The sequence below is a fragment of the Hibiscus syriacus genome, unplaced genomic scaffold (assembly GCF_006381635.1).
Source record: "Hibiscus syriacus cultivar Baekdansim isolate YM2019G1 unplaced genomic scaffold, ASM638163v2 tig00002317_pilon, whole genome shotgun sequence".
Taxonomy (NCBI): Eukaryota; Viridiplantae; Streptophyta; class Magnoliopsida; order Malvales; family Malvaceae; genus Hibiscus; species Hibiscus syriacus.
The window spans coordinates 1100422-1123067 of NW_024061925.1; the positions used below are offsets into that span (position 1 = coordinate 1100422).

Genomic DNA, 22646 nt, shown 5'->3' on the forward strand with positions numbered 1-22646 from the left:
TGTTCTTCACCAAGGCCCATATAAAAAGGTTGCTACTTGTCTACGCTTCCACTTCGTGTCTGTTCATTGGGCAACGATTGTTATGGAAATTAGATGAGACCGACCAGTTTAGTAAAAAATTAATTCGAATTCAAGTCCAATAATCTGGATTATGATTTTTTTTATATAAGAAAAATTTAGACTCTGCATATTTATTTATTTGAATTTTTTTAGTGTAAAGGAAAACATAATAAGAATGATTATATCCTTATTTGAGCAACGTCTTTGTTTTCGATGGATGATTCATAGAAATAGATCTCAAATGTTTTTTTCCCTAAGAAAAGGGCCTCATTAAAAATCTATTTTAAAACTTATAAGGGGCACACAATATATTTTAATCAAGATCAATGTCATGAGTTACTGTAGAGACAATAACCTCATTAGTCACCTTATTACAACTACACGAGATAAATACAACTTTATATGAATAAATGAACAAATCTTGTAATACACTAAATATCAGACTAGTAGTTTTGAGTTTACCCAAGAGGTAAGTGGACCAGCATAAATTTTAATTCAAGTCGTTGGGTTTAATTGGGTTGGACTTGGGCCCAACTAACCACAAAAAGGAGATTTTTGCATAATAGGAAGATGAAGAGGGACCGACAGCATAATTAACTCATTTTCTTAAAGATGAAAACCTTATATTCTTTTCATTTTGGTATCCTCTTCATTTCTTCTCTTTCTCTCTTCCCTCTTCAAACCATAGTAAAGGTAAGATTTTTTAGTCCTTCTATAATTCAAATTCGTCCTAATTAGCCCCCAACATTATTTTTTAAGATTTAAGCTTGGGTTTTATCTTACAAGAAAAAGAGGGGTTTATCATCCAAGTCATGGTGGAGGATGATTTCTAGCTAAATGAGCTCAATTTCGGGATTCATCATCAAGGTAATGTATTTCTAATCTGTTGAGTCGATTGACGAATATGGCCAAGAGGGGGTGAATTGGCAATTAAAATTTTGGTGGAAGCTTTTGCAGAAAATTGAAAGAAATTTGCACAGCGATTTAGAGTGGTTCGACTTTCTCAACCAAAGTCTACGTCCACTACCTTAGCTATCCAAACTAAGGATTTTCCAGAAATTCACTAATTTGTCTTTCTTTTGAGGACAAAGAGTAACCTTACAAACCCTCAAGAATTATACCCAAATTCTTGAGAACACTCTCTCCCAAAGAGAACAATACAAATTTGCAAACTCACAAGGTAGATTGTTTGCACAATTCTAGAACAAAGAAAAGACACTTAAGAATGAATACAATTTAGCACAATAAGTGTTCTTGAAAGCAAAATGAATATTGAATGAAAGATAGCTTGAAATGCTCAAACTTGAGGTTTGATGCTTTCTCTTTGATTCTCTCTTGATTCTAGTTGCTTGATGTTTCTTGTTATTGATCAATAGCTTTTAAGCTTGCTTAAATACACATTGAATCACTTCTGAACGTTGGGGATCATTAATGAAGTTTTGGAGCCGTTTAAGTGTGAAAACAATTAATATTTCTGCTTGGAGCGTGGGGGGAATTGGTACCCCTAATGGGGAATCGGTTCCCTAAGTGTAAAATTCAAATATTTCGACCGTTGAACAGTGGGGGGAATCGGTTCCCTCCGAGCATACTAGAATTCTCGGAGCCAAACCATTCAGGGGAAATCCGTACCCCCTTGGGGGGAATCGGTTCCCTCTGAGCAATCTGGAATTTTTGACTTTGAAATGGTTCGAAATATTTTGTAAAAACGTTTTGAAATTATTTTAAGATTAAAACTTAATTTACACTTGAGTAAGGATTTAAAATGAACTTTGAAATACTTTGAGTAATATTTTGATATTCGATTAATATATCGAATATGCTTAGAAAAATTATTTTCAAATTAAAATTCTTTTAATTTAATTTGTTATATCGAAAATCAAAATGTTTTCAACAATCTCCCCCTTTTTGATATAACAAACATTTTAAGATTTTCTAATTTCAAAATGAATTTTGATTTTGAAAAATACTACTCTCCCTTACTTTAACACTATTTCTCTTCAAAAAATTCATCATCAAAAAATCATCAAAAAGCTTTTAATAACATTTCTCCCCCTTTTTGTTAATAAAAAAGACCCGTAAAGATTTAAACAAGGTTTTGAAATCATTTAGCCAATTGATTATATATATAGTTTAAGCTAAGATCACAATCAAGAGAAACGTTAGCCATTAGTTTCATAATCAATATTCATAAACAATGTGACATGGCAAAATTGGTCATATATCTAACATGATGTAATGATGCAAGAATGAAGAAATTTAACCACACCAAATATATAAGTTCAAACATCCATAATCCATCAAATAAGTTCAAAATCCAACAACAAAAGGAAAACAATCCAAAAAACATTCAAAATGTTTAAACAATAACCTTTAAGTTCAAAGTACTAAAGCAAAACACAGAATCAAGCATCCGTAGGAGGATCGGGAGAAGGACAACGAGCTCGCATAGCGGCCTTCTCATGAGTGAGTTCATTAATACGAGCGTTGGTTGCTTCATTGTTTGCACGCATCTCCTGAAGAATTTCCAATTGTTGAGCTCCCATTATGGATAAATGGGACTCTATAGAAGTAAAGCGCGAATCTATGGTAGCATATCAGAAATCGAATGTCTCCATAAAAGATTGAAAATATGGAGGCATTTGATTTGTTTGTTGTACTTGCTCCTCGGGCTGCTCAAACTCATCTTCGGCTTCATCGATGTTTCTCATTAATTGTTCAAGCTCGGGATCGTCGTCAGCTTCTGGTGGAGCTCGTGAAGAACTAGCTCCCGGAGTATTTTTAGAAGATCGAACCCATTCACCGGTTTCCTTATCCTTTATCCATCCCACTCTCGTTAAGGAAAGAAGATTAATTTGTTTCTTTAAAGGAAAGACGACATCTAGACCTACTCTAAGCCCAGCTTTAGAAAATAGATTACTTAGAATGCAACCATAAACTAGAGAGGAACAAAGTTTCTTATTTGGCACTAAGTTTACGGTTTCAACGATTTCAGCAAAAATAATCTCAGGAAGATTTATTTTAATACTGTTTTGGAAACAATGTAACCACCAAAGATCTAAAGCGAAGATTAGAGTAACGACCTCCGGATGGTCGAAACCACCAAGAAATCATTAGATGGAGAAAATGATCATGAAGGTCTAAGATACTCGCACTATCCCTTCTTTTATAACAAGAACCTAAAACCTGTTTTTCATTTGATATACCATCATTATCTAATCCTAATGCTTTGGCTATGTAAGCCGAGTCAATATGTAAGAATTGTCCTAGGAGGTAGGAACGAACTCCTATGGTTTCAGTTTGAGCTCGGTTTTTGACACAAACGACATTAGAATAAAAGATGCGAACAAGTTGATGGCAAACTATAGGTTCAAGGTCACAAATTTTATCAAATTTCCACTCTTGTAAAAGAGGAGATATTTAAAATCGATATATCATAGCTTGACGAGAAGGGATACGTTCTTCTCTAATTTTGTAAGAGTCAAATATTGATAATACCAAAAAAGATATTTCTAGGACCAGGATGATTGAATCACGAGTTTTGGATAGTCATATTAGGATCAATGGGATTAGGATTAGGAATTGGAATTTCAGGAATAGGAGGAGGATTTGAAGGTGGGTTGGATTGACGGTTTGAGCGACTAGATGATGACCTAGCACGTTTAGGATTGGACATGGTTTAGGAAATCGGAATAGAATGGATAACCTGCAATTTAGAAAACACATGTATGAAATTCAATCAATCCCAAAACTCAATTGAGTCCTCAATATTTCAATGTTCTCTAAACCAATCCTAATGGGAAAAGTTTTTGAAAACTATTGAAAAATAAGGTTTTGAAAAACAATATATGTATAGTTTTCATAACAACAACATAATTCAATTAAAACACAATAATGTGAAAAACATTTGTTTTTCAAAAATTTCAAAATTTTTGGAAAATTATTGTGTTTTTGATGAAATTAGTTGTAATATCTAGTTTCTAATCACTAAACAATCAATGTCCGATCACTATTTCTATCTAGAACTAATTAAAACTAGTCATATGTTCAAAATCAATAAAATAGAGAGTTTAGAAAAATTTACCTTGAAATATGAGATTGAGTGGATTTTGATGTTGTTTGCACGATTTTAATGATGCTAACAAGTTTAGAAGATGATATTTGAAGAGAAATTCGATTAAAAATGTTTTGAGGTAAAGTGGAGATATGGAGACAGTAGAAGAGAACGGCGGTAATGAGAGAAGAAGAGGGTTTGAGATTTTTAGGAGTTCTGCCCGTGTTAAAATCCAGAACCCCAGGGGGGTATCGATTCCCCTAGGGGGAATCGGTTCCCTGAGGGTATCGATTCCCTCTACACAAAAATGCTTGAAATCCGATTTTAAACACACAAAATGCTAAATTAATTTTCTCTAGTGGTATTGGCAACTCATATATTGAAATTATCATGTTCAAACAATCAATTAATCTTTAAACTATATTTGAACATAAAATTAATTTTCATCAATAATCATAAACTCCCCTTAACTAATAGCAATGAATGCAATCAAAAATTACTATTTTAAGCATTTTTTCATTTAGTCTTAAAAGTGCTAAAATTATTTTAAACACTAAATGAAGATAGGTTGGTCAAACCTAATTATCTCCTAAGTGTCCAAAATCTTTCCTTGTCTAAAGGTTTTGTAAAGATATCCGCTAATTGGTGCAAAGTATCAACAAAATCTAGAACTACATCATCCTTAGTGACATGGTCTCTAATGAAGTGATGTCTTATTTCAATGTTCTTAGTTCTAGAGTGTTGGATGAGATTTTTAGTGAGACAAATAGCACTAGTATTGTCACACTTTATAGGAATGGTACCAACTTCAATTCCATAATCAAAAAGTTGTTGTTTCATCCATAAAACTTGTGCACAACAACTACCAACTGAAATGTATGCGGCTTCAATGGTAGATAATGCAACACAATTTTGTTTCTTTGAAAACCAAGAAATCAGCATATTTCCAAGGAATTGGAAAGTACCGGAGGTGCTTTTCCTTTCTAATTTGCATCCTCCATAATCCGCATCAGAAAAGGCATGCAAGCTAAAGCTAGAGTCTCTAGGATACTAAAGTCCTAAACTAGGAGTGTCCTTAAGGTATCTAAAGATTCTCTTAACAGCTAGTAAATGTGATTCCTTAGTGCATGATTGAAATCTAGCACATAGCAAACATTAAACATAATGTCCGGTCTACTTGCAGTTAGATAAAGAGATCCAATCATTGACCTATATAATTTAACATCTACACATTTACCTCCTTCATCCAAGTCAAGCTTTGTAGAAGAGCTCATTGGAGTGTCATGAGGTTTCCCATTTTCCAGTCCAAACTTCTTGAGCATATCTTTGACGTACTTAGCTTGATTGATGAAGATGCTATCTTTTCTTTGCTTGATTTGGAGTCCCAAGAAAAATGAGAGTTCTCTCATCATGCTCATTTTGAATTCGCTTTGCATTAGCTTAGAAAATTCTTGGCAAAGAACATCATTAGTAGAACCAAATATTATATCAACATAAATTTGAACTACTAATAAATCTTTACTTTTATGTTTTAAAAACAATGTAGTGTCAACCTTTCCTTTTGAAAAACCTTTTTCAATTAAAAAATTTGACAGTCTTTCATACCAAGCTCTAGGAGCTTGTTTTAAACCATAAAGTGCTTTTGTCAATTTAAGAACAAGATCCGGAAATTTTGAATCTTCAAAACCTGGAGGTTGTTCCACATACACTATTCTTTTATAAAACCATTTAAAAATGCACTTTTAACATCCATTTGATATAGTTTAAATTCATGAAAACATGCAAATACTAATAACATTCTAATTGCTTCCATCCTGGCTATGGGAGCGTATGTTTCATCATAGTCTATGCCCTCTTCTTGAGTATACCCTTGAGCAACAAGTCTGGCCTTGTTTCTCAATATATTACCACTCTCATCAAGCTTATTCCTAAATACCCATCTAGTACCTACAGTAGATTTACTATTAGGCCTTTCAACTAATGTCCATACTTTACTTCTCTCAAATTGATTTAATTCTTCTTGCATAGCCATAATCTAATATTCATCTTTTAATGCTTCTTTAATATTTTTAGGCTCTATGCATGAAATAAATGCAACATAATTACAAATATTTCTAAGAGAAGATCGAGTTGTTACCCCTTTGGATGGATCACCTATAATCTCACTATCCTTGACATAGTTGTACTCTCTTGGATAAGATACTTCCCTTTCTTCAATGGTTGGATTCTCAAGAGGATCATGAGTTACCTCATCTTTTGTTTCTTCCTTTGATGATGGTTCTTCAACGTCATGTCTAACTTCATTTGTATTTATAATACCTACATCATCATTCACACAAGAATCCTTCCTCGGAAGGGGATTATCATCGAAAACAACATGTATAGACTCTTCTACAACTAAAGTTCTTTTATTAAATACTCGATAAGCTTTAGAATTTAAGAAATAACCCAGAAAAATTCCTTCATCACTTTTAGCATCAAATTTGCCAAGGTTTTCTTTACCGTTGTTCAAAACAAAACATTTACATCCAAAAGGATGAAATAGTCAATGTTAGGCTTTTTATTTTTGAAAATTTCATATGGAGTTTTCTTTAAAATTGGCCTAATCATTACTCGATTTAAAACATAACAAGCGGTATTTGTGGCTTCCGCCCAAAAATATTTTGGCAAATTATTTTCACAAAGCATGGTTCTAGCCATTTCTTCTAAAGTTCGATTTTTCCTCTCAACAACTCCATTTTGTTGAGGGGTTATAGGTGCTGAAAATTATGGCTAATACACAAAACTCAATAAATCCAATATTTTCAAATTCAGTGCCATGATCACTCCTAACACTAGTTATAGAGTAACCTTTTTCATTTTGGATTATTTTTGAAAATGTGATGAAATGTTCTAATGCTTCATCTTTAGTACTTAAAAATAGAACCCAAGTATATCTAGAATAGTCATCTACCAAGACAAATGTATATTGTTTTCCACCCAAGCTAGTAATCCTAGTTGGCCCAAAAAGATCTATATGGATCAATTGTAATACTCTACTAGTGATACGTCATTATGGATTTAAAAGAAACTCGCTTTTGTTTTCCTTTAGCACAAGCATAGCAGATTTTATCATTATCAAATTTTAGTTTAGGCAGCCCTCGAGCCAATTCTCCTTGAACTAACCATTGCAAAACACTCATGCTAGCATGTCATAGTCTCCTATGCCATAACCAACTATCATGCTCATCCTTTGCAACTAGGCATAAATTAGTCATTTCTATAGAGTCTAAATGCACCATGTATATGTTTCCTATTCTATGACCAACAAGCATAATCCTATTAGATGCAATGTCAATGACTTTACAACCATTAGTTTCAAATATGGCATTGAATCCCTTATCACATAATTGACTAATACTCAAGAGATTATGCTTTAATCCATTCACATATAAAACATTCTTAATTTGTATGGAAGAGGTATTACCAATAGTACCAATACCTTCAATGTGACCTTTTGAATCATCACCAAAAGTCACTTATCCTCCATTTTTGGAGTTAAGCTCAATGAACCGACTTTTGTCTCCGGTCATGTGTCTTAAGCATCCATTATCAAGGTACCATGAATTTGGATTTGTTTCCCGTGCCTTATAGCAATGCTCCTTTTCCTACAAACATAGATTAATTTCTAATTTTTGGTACCCAATTCTTTTGGGTCCATCCATTAGTTTCAAATCCTAGTCCCCTTAGGTATCCATTTGTGTAGGATATCCTTATCTTTAGTAGTAATGAGCTCTTTAGGAACCCATATACTTCTAACAATTTTTCTATTAGAGGTTCTTTGGGGACCTCTATGATTGTAGTTTTTAAAACTTTTTCTAACAAAGTTGGATTTTGAATTTTCTCCATTTTCAAAAACATTTTGTTCCAACTTTATCAAAAGAAGCTTTAAGATCATTTTTCTTTGATGATCATCATTGACCTTTGAAAGTAAATTTGCAAATCCAAATTTTCTTTTCAAACTCTTCTAGTTTGATTTGCAAATCTTTGATTTTACTTTCAAGATCGTTGTTGGTTTTGGATATGAGTTTATTTTCATTTTTCAATTTTGAAACATCATTTTTATATTTTAAAAACAATTTCTCATAATCCGAAGCCAACCCATTATATTCCTCTAATAGCTCATCATACGATATATCATCAAAATCAGATGAGTTAGAGGTTACCTTAGAATCTTCCCGGATGCCATCAAGCACAAGTTTGCTATTTCTTGTTCTTCTTCATCGGAACCTTCTTCATCGCTCCATGTAGCCACATGAGCATTGTGCTTATTCTTTGATTGACCCTTTCTCTCCAATTATGGGCAATCATATTTGACATGCCTCGGCTTTTTTGCATTCATAGAAAATGATCGGGTCCTTCTCTTTTGGTTCATTTTTGAGGCCTTCATTTCGTTTGAATTTTCTCCCTCGGTAAAGTCTCATCATTTTTCTGAACCGTTTGGCAAACAATGTCATTTCCTCATCATCGTCATCTTCATCCGAATCACTCTCATCTTTTGTGGATTTGAGAGCAACGCCAATGTTTTTCTTCTTCTCCTTCTCCTTTGGTGTCTCTTCAATCTTATCAAGGTCTACCTCATCTTCAAGCATCATTTCATGAGTGAGGAGTGAACCGATTAGCTCTTCAAGAGTTAAGGACGTTAGGTCCTTAGACTTGATGATTGTCGTCTTCTTTGATTGCCACGATTTTGGAAGGGAGTAGACTAACTTCCTCACAAGCTTTTCATTTGAAATGATCTCTCCATATGATTTGAGACCATTGACAATCGTTGAAAATCTATCCGTCATAGCTTTGATATCTTCATTTGGTTTCATCCTGAAATTTTCATAGCTATGCGTTAGAATACTTAATTTTAGATTTCTTTACCTCATCGGTACCTTCATGAGTGACTTGAAGTTTGTCCCATATTTCTGTGGCGGTTGTACCAGATGAAAATCTTTCGTATTCATCTGGTCCAGGAGCACAAAATATGATATGGATGGCTTTAGAGTTGAGCTAGAACATTTTTGTCTCTCCTTCACTCCACAATCTTGGATGAGTGAGAGGCTTGATGTATCCTTCTGCTACGACATTCCATGCTCTCATGTCACTTGCTTTAATGAAGTACATCATCCTATTTTTTCAATAGGCATAGTTAGCCCCATTGAAGAAATGAGGCTTGTTGACGGGCATCGAATCGAGACCGGAGTCGAAGTTTGAAGTAGAGGTCATTGATGACTTTGATTATCGATGTAACTCTTCCCGAATCGACTCAAGAGGCGATTAAACCTTCAAATGAGTTAGGCTCTGATACCAATTGTTGAGTTAATCGATTGACGAATATGGCCAAGAGGGGGGTGAATTGGCAATTAAAATTTTGGTGGAAGCTTTTGCAGAAAATTGAAAGAAATTTGCACAACGATTTAGAGTAGTTCAACTTTCTCAACCAAAGTCTACGTCCACTACCTTAGCTATCCACACTAAGGATTTTCCACAAATTCACTAATTTGTCTTTCTTTTGAGGACAAAGAGTAACCTTACAAACCCTCAAGAATTATACCCCAAATTCTTGAGAACACTCTCTCCCAAAGAGAACAATACAAATTTGCAAACTTACAAGGAAATCCTCACAAGGTAGATTGTTTGCACAATTATAGAACAAAGAAAAGAACACTCAAGAATGAATAAAATTGAGCACAATAAGTGTTCTTGAAAGCAAAATGAATATTGAATGAAAGATAGGCTTGAAATGCTCAAACTTGAGGTTTGATGCTTTCTCTTTGATTCTCTCTTGATTTTAGTTGCTTGATGTTTCTTGTTATTGACCAATGGATTCTAAGCTTGCTTAAATACACCTTGAATCACTTCTGAATGTTGGGGATCATTAATGAAGTTTTTGGAGCCGTTTAAGTGTGAAAACAATTAATATTTCTACTTGAAGCGTGGGGGGAATCGGTACCCCTAATGGGGAATCGGTTCCCTAAGTGTAAAATTCAAATATTTCGACCGTTGAACAGTGGGGGGAATCGGTTCCCTCCGAGCATACTAGAATTCTCAGAGCCAAACCATTCAGGGGGGAATCGGTACCCCCTTGGGGGGGAATCGGTTCTCTCTGAGCAATCTGGATTTTTTGGCTTTGAAATGGTTCGAAATATTTTGTAAAAACGTTTTGAAATTATTTTAAGATTAAAACTTAATTTTACACTTGAGTAAGGATTTAAAATGAACTTTGAAATACTTTGAGTAATATTTTGATATTCGATTTAATATATCAAATATGCTTAGAAAAATTATTTTCAAAATTAAAATTCTTTTAATTTAATTTGTTATATCGAAACATCAAAATGTTTCCAACATAATCCATTGGAGTATTAAGTTTACATATATTTTAATAGATTGCTAAGATTTGAGTAATTGAGCATTTTAGGGTTCCAACTTGATTCATGTCTTAGATAATGTTTTAGATGTAAAGAAAGTATTTTTGTGATACCTTAAGACCCTAAACAACTTGCTAAAACTTCAGAACAAGATTAGAAACCAACTCGAGTTATTTAGGATGATTTTGGGTGTTTTTTTGAGCTTAAAATATTAGTTTCAGGGTTCAAGTATGGATACTGGGATAAACAATATCGATATTGATTGAATTGAGGTTAAAATTAGGGTTTTTAAAAGAAAGTATCGATACTGTCAGGGTGAGTATCGATACTATCCCTGTAGTACCGATACTCTGGGTAGTAATATCGATGATGAGGTCCCGTTTTCTCAACAAAATGCATTTTTGTACTGATACTCATAAAGGTATCGATACTTGACCCTAGGGTATCGATACTACACCTAGGGTGTGTTTGGTTGGGGGAATATGAGTTCCCATGGGAATGGAATCCACATTCCCCCCGTTTGGTTGGTCGGGAATGTCATTCTCGGTAATCTTACATTACCAATAGTAGATTTTTTGGGGTATATTACCGGGAATGTCATTATCTCTCTTTCCTTAGGTATTGTTGGATTACCGACGTTTTGGACTAAAATGCCCTTAAAAAAATTTCTTTCAAAAAAATATCTTTATTCTGTCATTGAATAATAAAAATTCTACGAAAGTTAAATTACAAATTTATCCTTAAACTATTTTAGATTTACAAAAAAAAATCTATAATTAAAATTTTATATGAAGTTCAAGTTCAGGGGTTAAAATAAAATTTTACCCTTTCATTAAACATTTTTATATTTTTAATTTTGTAAAAAAATTATATAAATTTTATGAATTTAATTTTTTTTAAAGAAAATATATAAATATTTTCCAACTTGTTAAAAAAAATATATAATAAGGACAATTTGGTCAAATATACATTCCAATAATCTTTTATTCCTTTAACCAAACACGATAATCTTACATTCCTGCTAAACCAACCAAACACAAAATAAAACATTCCCAGTAATCCTATTCACTGATAATCTTTTATTCCCAATGGTAATCTTACATTCCGTGAACCAAACGCACCCCTAGAGTATAGATACTACCTATCTCAGATGATCAGAATTGACCCGATTAACGTCTGTAAAAGCTTGGGATGGTCTGTAAGGATAAGGCTTAGTTCCCATATCACTCTCTTTTTAATCAAGAGACTTTGGCTTTCTGCTTGTAAAAAGATGTCTCAGTAGATTCCAACTCCAATAGCTTAACCTGAACCCTTTTTTGCTTCTTGCAAATCCCTTTGATTAACATGGGTCAGATTAAACAACTGCAACTGTTCCAGCTACTCACGCTTTACAAAAACTCTTCTTGAAATATCCTAATATTAACCCTTATTGAGTTCCTTCAAGTGAGGATTCAACGTCTTCAACTTAGCAAACAATCTCTGCATAGCATTACTATGAGTCTCCTCCTGCCAAAAGTTCTGATCAATGTTCTTAAAGTCCACATTAGAGGTTCAGCAGTTGAAGAACTTAAAAGGCTTAGGCATGTTGACAGGATTTTCCTTTTGGAACCACAACAAGGCTGGACAGTGATCCGAGACTCCTTGAGCACTGAATTCTACAAAAGAATCAGGGAAAACTTGCAACCACTGGAAATTTATTAAAACTCTATCCAATTTACGAGCAAGAAAGCTTCCCTCTTGCTTACTTGACTAGGTGAACAAAGGGTCAACATAAGGACAATCAAGCAAGCCCAAATCTTTCAACCAGTTCTGGAAATCAACCATATCAACAAAAGAATAGACCTTCACCAGGTCAAAATCAGAGCTCTCCTCAGCATGAATAAAGGTGTTAAAACCACCACCAATCACCGAAGGTCCATCCCCAATAACAATCTCCAAATTCTTTAATTGACTCCACAAGTTCCTCCTCTCCGTAACCTTATTACTTCTACATATAGAGGTAATAACATCCCTATGACCATAGACAATCTCCTCAAAAGAAATTGTTGATCAGTCTCCTGCAAGATAGAGATATGCAAATGTTTTTTCTCACAAAATCCACCTCCCGTTGCCAATGGAAGCATAATTGCGATAAGTGTTCCAATCAACAACAAACTTGCAACAACAAACTTGGAAACACAAAATTCAGCATTATTCTCTCAGATTTGGGTCTCCATAAGAGAAATGACATTCAAATTCATCATTTTCAACCTGTTCAACACACCAGCTTACTTAAGGGGATTGTTAAATCCCCTTATATTCCAAAAGCAAATAATCATTGGAAAATGCTAGGCCGATCCTCACCCCCTACTACTTCAGCAGATAGCTTTACCTTATTCACATGATCCTTCTTTTTATTTTTCATCTCATTGGGATGCTACTCGAGGCTTCCTATTACCCTCTATATCTGTTGCATTAACCAAGGCCTCAAATTTGTTGGAAGAACCAGTGATCACCCTTTTTGTCCATAGCCTTACCACGGGCCTTCTCGTTTTGCAAAATTAAAGCCTGCAAAGGAGGGAAATCCTTACCGGCAGAATCCACAATCACCTCTTTCTTCTTAGTACTCTTCACATCAACCACTTCCTCCGAAGGAACCTCCACCTCACCCTCTAATACTTCTGCAACCAAATCGCCCTCTAACCCGTCAGCAGCCTGCTCATTAGCCGGAGGAGCATCACCAGAATCAACAACCCCTTTCACTCTCCAGACCTGAGCACTACCCTTAGCAGGCTTTGGCTTTTCTGCACGTCATTTTACTGTGACCAAATGTCTTACAACCAATACAGAAAGGACCACCAAATAATTCATATTAAATTAAATTATAATAATCTTAATGCATTTTAAATAAAGTTTTAACATCGAGTTTCATATTTGAAAAAAATAATGATAAGGTAATTACATTTTTCGTTTAAAAATTTAGTTCAACTCGATTTATGATATGGTAATTGGGATTCATATAACTATTAAAGATTTAAAACTCTAAAATATAGTACTAGTATGACAGTTAATGATAATTAATGATGGTGACGACATTTTAGGGGTACTCATAATAATAATGACGATGATGTAGCTACAAGTGTAACTGGTAATACAGCCAGCTCCAATTTCATTACAAATTGACTATCAAACCAGTCCATTCTTCTTGTAGATGATGCACTGGTTCAATGGCCCATGTCAACTAAAAAACATGACTAAAAGCTCCATTGTAGCTAGATAACAGGAGAAAACGAAATCTCAGAAACAACGGCGTAGACCACAGCGATAAAGTTCTCTTCTTACAACTCCGAAGCTTCAACTATTCGGCCACCTATACTTTGTATAATAACCCTTCCAAACTGACGCTTGTCCACAGATGATATACTTTGTTGACACTGTACCCACTGCATTAACAAAGTTGCCATCCCAATTGCAGATGGAAGTTATATGTATCTGTGGGTGATACAGATACAATATACATTTATATTCTGAACTATCCGTAAAGGAGCTTACATACCTTCAGCCACAAAACACCCGTAGAGCAATGATTGAACTATTTTACTTGTATGGCGCGAAAATGATGGATGAGTTATGGCTGCCGAACCCGAGAGAATTAGACAATGCAGCCTTTATGTTCAATCTTTCTTTCTTTTACCCCACAAGCACATTCATGTCCTGAATTAGATGTGTTGGAAATATAAGATAGTATCATTGGTTAACCCAGGGAAATATAATCATTAAAAAATAAAAAATAAAACGAGGGAAGGCACAACGGCAACTCCCTCTGGGGTTTCGAGATTGATGTTCGGATGGACCCAACCAGTCCGTATTGCCTACAATAAATAAACATCACCATGCCAATGCCCAGGTCCCATTAAAAGAATAGAAAAAGAGATACAAAACACGTAATTGCAACGGAAAGTACTTTGCCAGAAGAAACGAGTTGCACTTTTTAGACTAGTACAGAAATAACAAACATCCAGCACAAATTATGCCCATGAAGTCTGTTTTCTAAATTCATAAAACCATAATCAAAGCTCTGCATACTTGAACTGCTGCAACAGCTTCCACAGCACCAGCAGCTCCCAATAGGTGACCGATCATTGATTTTGTAGAGTTCACCCTTAACTGCAAATAAAGGAGATCGTATCACTACTAACAATTAAGAAATATGAAAAGCAGATTGAATGGAGTAACAGAGAATAACATGCAAAAATCACCTCGGGGTTCTTGCAAAAGCAACGGAGAAGAGCCTGGTACTCTTTAATGTCTCCAGATGGTGCAGATGTAGCATGAGCGTTAATGTAATTTACATCTTCTCTAGGTACACCAGACTGAGCCAAGGCCTTCTCTATGCAGAGAATGGCACCAATTCCTGTTTTCCGGTTTCACAATATGAATGTTAGTTTAGTAGTTCCTATAGTTTCATGTGTTGCTTCAGAAAAGACATACCGGATAAAAAAAAAACATTCAAGTCAAAGAAGAAAGAACTCTAGTAGTAAAGACGTGGCTCTTACCATCAGGATGTGGCTCAGTCGTATGATAAGCATCGGAAGTGAAGCTTCCACCCAAAAATTCTGCATAGATGGTCGCCCTCTCCTCTGCAAAATCAAATCTAAACTTGATAATTTTATCTTCTAAGGAAACAAATGTGCATTCCCCGAAACTTCACCATAAACCACTAGGTACAAACCTATAGCTCAAACAAAGCTTGTAGGGTCGAAGAAAGTGTAGCATACATGCTCCAATTCTTCTAAAAGCAGAACCCGTGCACCCTCCCCCATTACAAATCCATCACGGTTCTGTATAAAAGTTAGAACAATTACACTCATGATGAAGACCGAAAAAATTATGTGCGTTTAAACCGCCTAGGATTAGAGAGTACTTGAGAAATAGAGTCACATTGTCGAAGTACCATGAACAGACATGAGAACAACAGATGCAGACAAAATAACAAGATTTTTTACTTCTTGTACTGAAATGATAAAATTAATTACCACTACTTTCCACCAAGTTACTTCATTAACTCATTCTCAGGTTTACTGCTTTTGTTCAAGAACTTGATAAAAACCAACAGCAAAAGAAAAATGGAACTCTGGAAGCACAAGAGTAATTGAAATATTACAGCATCCCAAGGACGTGAAGCTTTGGTAGGATCATTGTTCCTTTGAGAGAGTGCTCTACATGCCACTAATCCTCCCAGTCCTGAATAAAAAAACATAAAATCAAGTATATCCTGCCTGCTTGTACCAACTGGAAAATTTGTAAATGATGTAAAATACAAAAAAGAGATACCAATCGGTATAATTGCTGTATCCAGGCCACAACAAAGTATCACATCCTGCGAATTTATTTCAAATACCTCATACACGGGTAATAAAAACAAACCACAGTATATTGGATTTGATCTTTCCTTAACTTACATCTTCGCCTCTAATGATGTGGTTAACTTATAGCTTCGCCTCTAATGATGTGGTTTGTTGCATTTAATATGCAAAAGTTGCTTGTTGCGCATGCAGTAGAGATTGTATAGTTAGGGCACATCCATCCCTGAAGAAATCATCAGTTTAAACTTAAAAGTTCGAAGTTCAAATTTCAACATCCATCTTAACATTGAAAAATCTAAATTTAAGCTCACCAAATCCATTGCAAGCATTGTTGAACCATAGTTGAACTATTTTACAAAAAGACTCATAATCAGGATTTTGTCTAAACTTTAGAGGTTAAAATAAAAATTGGACTATTTTACTAGCGTGTCATGTCATCAAACTAACAACATTCAACGTCCAGGTGACAAAAAATTAATAAAACAATAACAAGTGACCAAAACTTAACAAAACAATAATGTAAGTTACCAATACTTATGCTTTTTGAATTTGCTTAACAAAAGTGTACAAATATGAAAGGAAAGTGGCCAAAACTTAATCCACATACTTGAAAATGATACAATTTTAATTTGTTATATGTATCGTGTCACGCCAGCAAACCGTTAAAGGTTTAACGGAAGTTAACCTTCAACGACCACATCTTAATTAAAACAAAACGAAAATGACAAAATATTATTTTTATGAATTCATTGAGAAAAAAATTATAAAACTAAAACAAAAGTGATCAATTTTGTAGTCTGTCCTTTTTAAAACTTCAGTAACAAAAAGAATCATTTAACATAAATTAATGGTTATTTGTGTACCTTGCCCAAATTATTTTAGAGATGAGATATTAAATCTTTAAAGTAAAGTTAAAAACTTCATTCTTTACATTGTGAATAGAAAAAATATAAAATCAGAAAATCGACCTTATATCAGTCTACTTTTGGCTATTTTGTATATTTTTTAAAAGTATATTTTGATTATAAACCACCATAAAGTTATTTTCCTCTAGAAACTTGAACGATTAACTATTATTCCTTTAATTAATAATAATAATTATTATTTATCAACAATCAATTGGTCTATTGGGATGAGACACTAGACCCCTTAAGCAAGGTCAGAAGTTCGAATCCTGGTATTTGTGAATGGAGCAAACTGGGTTGAGAGGATCGCCCTCGCCTCTGCAGTAATGGCAGATCTAGAAATTTAAGAATGAGGTCCAAAATTTTAATTTTCTTTTCTTAAAAATAATGAGTATGCAAAAATTTTATTTTTTTTCCTTAACACATTAAGTTAAATTTAACCACTTTTCTAAAATAATGGGATGCACTTGGCCCAAGGCTTAGTGCATCCGCCACTGCTCTGTAATATTTGATCTGGATTACTCGATCAATAGATCGGACATCAATGATTAATTTAAAAATAATTATTATTATTTTTTGAGTTAATATGATTATTAGAGACTTAAGGTTTTACTTTAATTGAAGTTGAGACGATGTTGTACATTATCTGTTAATTTATTTAAATTGTAAAATTCAATTAAATAATTCAGTTATAATTTGATTTTATTAGCTCAAAATTTATTTATTTTTCGAATGAATTCAAATTTTATTCACTCCTACTTGTATTATTATTTTGTTAAATATGTTTGGCAGCCAAGAAAAGATTTTTCTTTTATGCTGTTTCGTTGGCCAAATAGGCCTATGAGTGAGTACACGCGCTTAGGTTGGTGCTTGGTTTGCCAAACTTATTAAAGAAACACGGCTGTGGCCAAAAAATATATTAAAGAAACTGGGCTACCTTGTTTCTAAGTTCTGACGTGTCGCTCAATTATTGGTCAGCCGTTCTCAACCTAATTCAGGGATACTCAAATCATACACAGATTCTAAATTAGTTTCGAAATTTAAGATGTTATAATTTAGTCCCTAAAGTATTAGTATCGTTTTAATTATGTGCTGTTATAAACTCAATCATCATTTGTACGTTAAATGTTTGGTCGAATTTGGCATGAAACAATATGCTCATCAAATTTTAAAATGTTTTGACTTTTGAAGACCTTTTTAAAACTTGAACCATAGTTGGAGGGTGCCTAGCAAAACTAGGCCCTTTTCTATAGGTTTCTTGCGAGTATAACTACTTGTTTTAGCTACATCGTACAAGAGATGTCATCGAAAAGGACAAAATAAACGAGTAACTACCAAACATTGGATTCAACTTCATATTGCCTATACGGATAGATTTTCTTTTCAGCGTGTAACAATCAAGTTTCCGCCCAACATTTACATACGTACATACGTACATAAGTTGACGTTTGAGCTGATGGAAGATTGAACTGATTCGACTTTGTGTTCAATTTTTTCAACCATGCCAACAACATTGCTAGTGTCATGACTAATGAATGGAATATATTTAAAATACGTAAATCAAATTTTAAATAAATTTATAACTATCATATAGACAATTTTAAACTTACCTGTTACAAAAATGAATGCCAAATCAGTTCAATCTTCCATCAGCAAAATTGTATACACACAAGTATACAAGCCTTTAAATTTTTATCAATGCCAAATCCAAGCCAATATTTAACGCAAAAACTGAAGTTGGACTATGTGACTTGATTGATGTGATATTGATACTTTAGAAAGTTTTGAAATTTAAAGACCATTATAGAATCCCAGTCATATATATATGATTCATCAGTCGGCACAATGAATTACTGACATTAACTTAAGCTTCATGGTCTGCATATAAAATGGTGCACAAGAGAGTAGTAGGGTAATGGGAAGTACAGAATCGATGTCATATCGGATTACTGGGAGTTTAATAAGCAATGATCAATACCAAAAACAATCATTTGACCATAATCTATGCTCGTCGATTCAAATACGATTCTGAGAGCTACAAAAATGGAGGATTGGATCCTTTATTATGCTCATTTAAATAGAGTTACCTGTCGTTTCAATTAAGTCTAATGTGGTTTTGCAACATACCCATCAACCTCAAAGTTCCGAGTGGCAGCAGGGATTGCTAAACGAATTCCATCAAGTTCCGGACTTGCATCTATTTGACATCCCAGACGAGACCTGAAATAGTTCGAGGCAATCCATTTCGATTAAATTTCGAGCACACATATATCTATCTATCTACCTACCTATATATATATATATATATAACGAAGGAGCTCACGTTTCTGAAAGTCCAAACGCCAGGTCCAACATGTCATTCTCCTCGTCACCTGGATCTTCTAATTTATTATAGTACTCCATGCCCTGGCAAAAGAGTCGATAGTTAGTAGATAATATGTTCAAAGAATATTAAATATTAATGTAACCCGATTAACATCATGTTTGATAAATATACATACCATCACTATGACATGGCATGTTGAACAAGCAAGTGAACCCTCACATGCTCCTGAAATGACAGTACACCGGACATAAAATATTAGCAATGAATTTTATATTGACCAAAGTAATTAACCCGTAAATGAATTGCTCCAAGTCTACAAGAAAATGGAAGCTAGAAAATAATGGTTCAACAAAGAATAATGATCCTTGCCTTCGAGCTCTATATCGTTTTCATGAGCTGCTTCCAGCATAGACATTCCAATAGGCACTCGTATGGGGATATCTTCTCCATCCTTTGACACAAATGTGACAGATATCCTGCCATATAAGATGATCTACCGTGAAAAAAAGAACAAAAAAAATCAATTTTAGATTATTCTGTACGAAGCATTAAGTCGAACTCAAACTTCACTTTCAAAGTCGGTGAATGTCATAATTTGCAATCTGAATCTCCCACAAACTAAAGAAGTGCAAGAACCACATCAAGCAGAGATAGACAGTAGACCAGAAAAGCACACCAGCAAAATCCACAACCAAATAAAGGCTCGTGCATAAATAGATACAGATCCTCGTATGAATGGGTTTGTGCAGGATGCTATCCTACCTACGTCTTAGCTGTGGCCTTAATTGAACATCAAAGTTCAAGTTTGCTTCGAAACATGCCGAAATATGTCGAACAGTGTTTCAACTTGGCAAATAAAATCTTTTCCTATGCAGTACCATTCTATCAGTATAGAATAACTTAAAATGTCATTGAAGTTATATCACCATCTCTCCAAGACTTGAAAATCGAAATTGGTTTGTTTATTTCTTCTTTAATGTTTTTGTGCATTGTATCCTAAAAAATAATGAGCGAGTTGAGAATTAATATGATCTAGATAAAAAATTCACCAATCTAATAAGATTAGCACTAAATGAAAGATCCATAACTTCATCCAACAGTCATAGACACCATGCTATTAAAATTTTATTTAAACAACTTACTCTTCTTTCTCTTCATCCCCTCCGGCAGAAGCACTGTCAGAAACTGAGGTAGAAAAACCATGATGCATTTGCAATACGGCACCTTGAAAGGCTCTAGTTTCTGGCAGCAATTCAAGCTGTCCAAAAAAATTGAAGAAACGAGAAAAAGATGATGGGAAAATTTCACTGATAATTTGCTTTACACAAAGACATGTTTTCCAGATAAATGGTTATAATTGAAATCCTTTCTTATTCAAATATGTGAAGGGTAATATCAACATTATGGAGATATTGTAACGTTCTTCAATTTTTATACCAATGCCAATCACAGATGCATACTTCAATATCTCGGAAATTATTTCCTAAATGTCCTCGCAACAAGATGTTTGTCACCTCCATCTTATTACTATTCAGATCTCATCAAATGTTTGTCTGAGTTCAACCATATTTTCTCATGTAACTGACACCTAAGTATAGCACTATTTTGCTATCCCTCTCTGACAAATCCAGAACTCGTCACCAGAACTAACATTAATGAAATCATTCTATCCCTTGGAAAACAAAATCAACGGCACACCATTTGCTTTGGTAGATATGACAAGAGATCATTCTTCCCACATGAAAACTAGACCACACTTAGTCATCTATGAGCTCTTCAAAAATCACAATAATTAGATTATGTTAACAACTAACTATCTTCTAAACTTGAATGAGGGGCAAGGACTAATCGTGTCATTAGGTCATTGACTAGAGTAATCAACACATTTCATCTCCTACAAAGATATAAGATTATCCACTATCGCGTCACATAACTAGCTACTGATAAAGAGGTTAATCTCATTTACAATTCGCAACTAAAGCTTCCACTTAATTACCAATAAACTGCTATATTTTCCAGTTAAATTCTTTCACAGGTGCACTTCCCTATCCAAGATAGGGTCAAGCATATCATAAGCGCAATAATAACTTGGCCAATTGTTGAAAACGACCAAATGTGAATGTTAACCACAAATCATTTCTTAGGTTACTTTCTTTCAGTAACATGAAAAAGATGGGCAAAGCATGTCAAATTATATCTTTCCCCTAATGAAATATACAAAATAAAATAAAATAAAAAAATAACCATCACTGACCAGAGACTGCCGGTATTGCCTGCAAGGCCCTTGTGTATAATATCTTGTTCTATTCGTATGCCTACATCCACCTGTGGAAAAGAGTACAATTTCAAGTCGTGTCTGTATGTGAAGGTTTCATATACACAATTATCAAAACAACTTGCCTACAAGTCCATCATGTTTTTATTTCTCTAATATTAATATTGGCAAGTAAGCATAACAAACGAAGCTAAATTGAAAATAAAAGCATACCTCTTGGTAGCTCTTGGGCAACCCGAAATCCAACTCTATAAAGCCTAGAAATTAACATAATTTGAAGCGATAAGATAGGCCCTGTGGAGTGTATGGGGAAACAATATAGCTTTAGAGCTTAAAAACTCCATGCCTTTGGCAAACGTATCAAATTCCAAAATAACTTGCTTTTCAAAGAGAATTAATAAAAAAAAAATCAACAGAGTATTTATCTACGCAGCTGTTTATTGATAATAGGCAACTAATTAAAACCCCAAAAAGCAGAAATAACGATTAAAGTGAACAAGTGAAGAACTTAGAAATAACGATTAAAATATACGTGTATATTACCTTTGTAAGGAGAAAGAAGAGAGAACTGAAACAGTGAGCTTTGTTGGATTTTTTAAGCCGAGAAAGCCGACTAGGTTCGGCGGCAAAGAGTCAACGCCGTCGAAGGCAATTTGCTGAAGTTATATGAACTACTTTGTCTTGAATAATATGCGCCGTCGAGAGAGGCAAAGGAGAAAGAATGAGTGCTCTACACCAGACCCAATAGAAACGGCGCCGTTCGGAGGTATCTATCTAATACAGAGAAAAGGAAAAGACTAATTTAACGAAGATGCAGGGGATCGAACCCCGTGCCTCTCGCATGTAAAGGGAGCACTCAAACATTTAAATAATATAAGGGTTTTTAAACATTTTTAATATCAATCATAACATTATGAATATCAGTTTTACTTTTTTTCATGTACCGTTAATTTTACTGATTAAAAAGAATTTATTTTCGAAAGATTATGAAAATTTAACAATGATTTTTTTTTAAATCTAATTTTAAAGGATTGATGACTTTTTTTAGAAAATTGTAAGTTAAATTTTTATGCTCTTCAGATATATGTTGTTATTTTTAACTTATAAAATTAATCATACAATAATAAAAGTATCAAAACATAATGATACTAAGAGTTTAAAAATTCATACATAATAGCACGAACCAACTTACTGCGGTAGTTAAAAGAATCGTTGTTTCTATAGTGTAGTCACCCATTTTCGTTCGGGCTTTTATTTGATATATATACATAATATATATAATATAT

General features: G+C 34.0%; 1 protein-coding gene and 1 pseudogene across 1 annotated transcript; both read right to left on the reverse strand.

Annotated features, from left to right (window-relative positions):
- Window positions 1-14050: 14050 nt before the first annotated feature.
- On the reverse strand, window positions 14051-16554 carry LOC120144346 (annotated as a pseudogene).
- Window positions 16555-18649: 2095 nt separating this feature from the next.
- Window positions 18650-22181, reverse strand: LOC120144533 (2Fe-2S ferredoxin-like). The gene is made up of 8 exons (XM_039158577.1): window positions 21904-22181; window positions 21574-21654; window positions 21340-21410; window positions 20228-20343; window positions 19455-19561; window positions 19261-19310; window positions 19083-19165; window positions 18650-18979 (listed from the first exon to the last, which is right to left on the reverse strand). Exons 2-8 carry the CDS (start codon window positions 21629-21631, stop codon window positions 18865-18867), a joined length of 600 nt encoding a protein of 199 aa, XP_039014508.1. The 5' UTR covers window positions 21632-21654; window positions 21904-22181; the 3' UTR covers window positions 18650-18864.
- Between the last annotated feature and the right edge of the window lie 465 nt (window positions 22182-22646).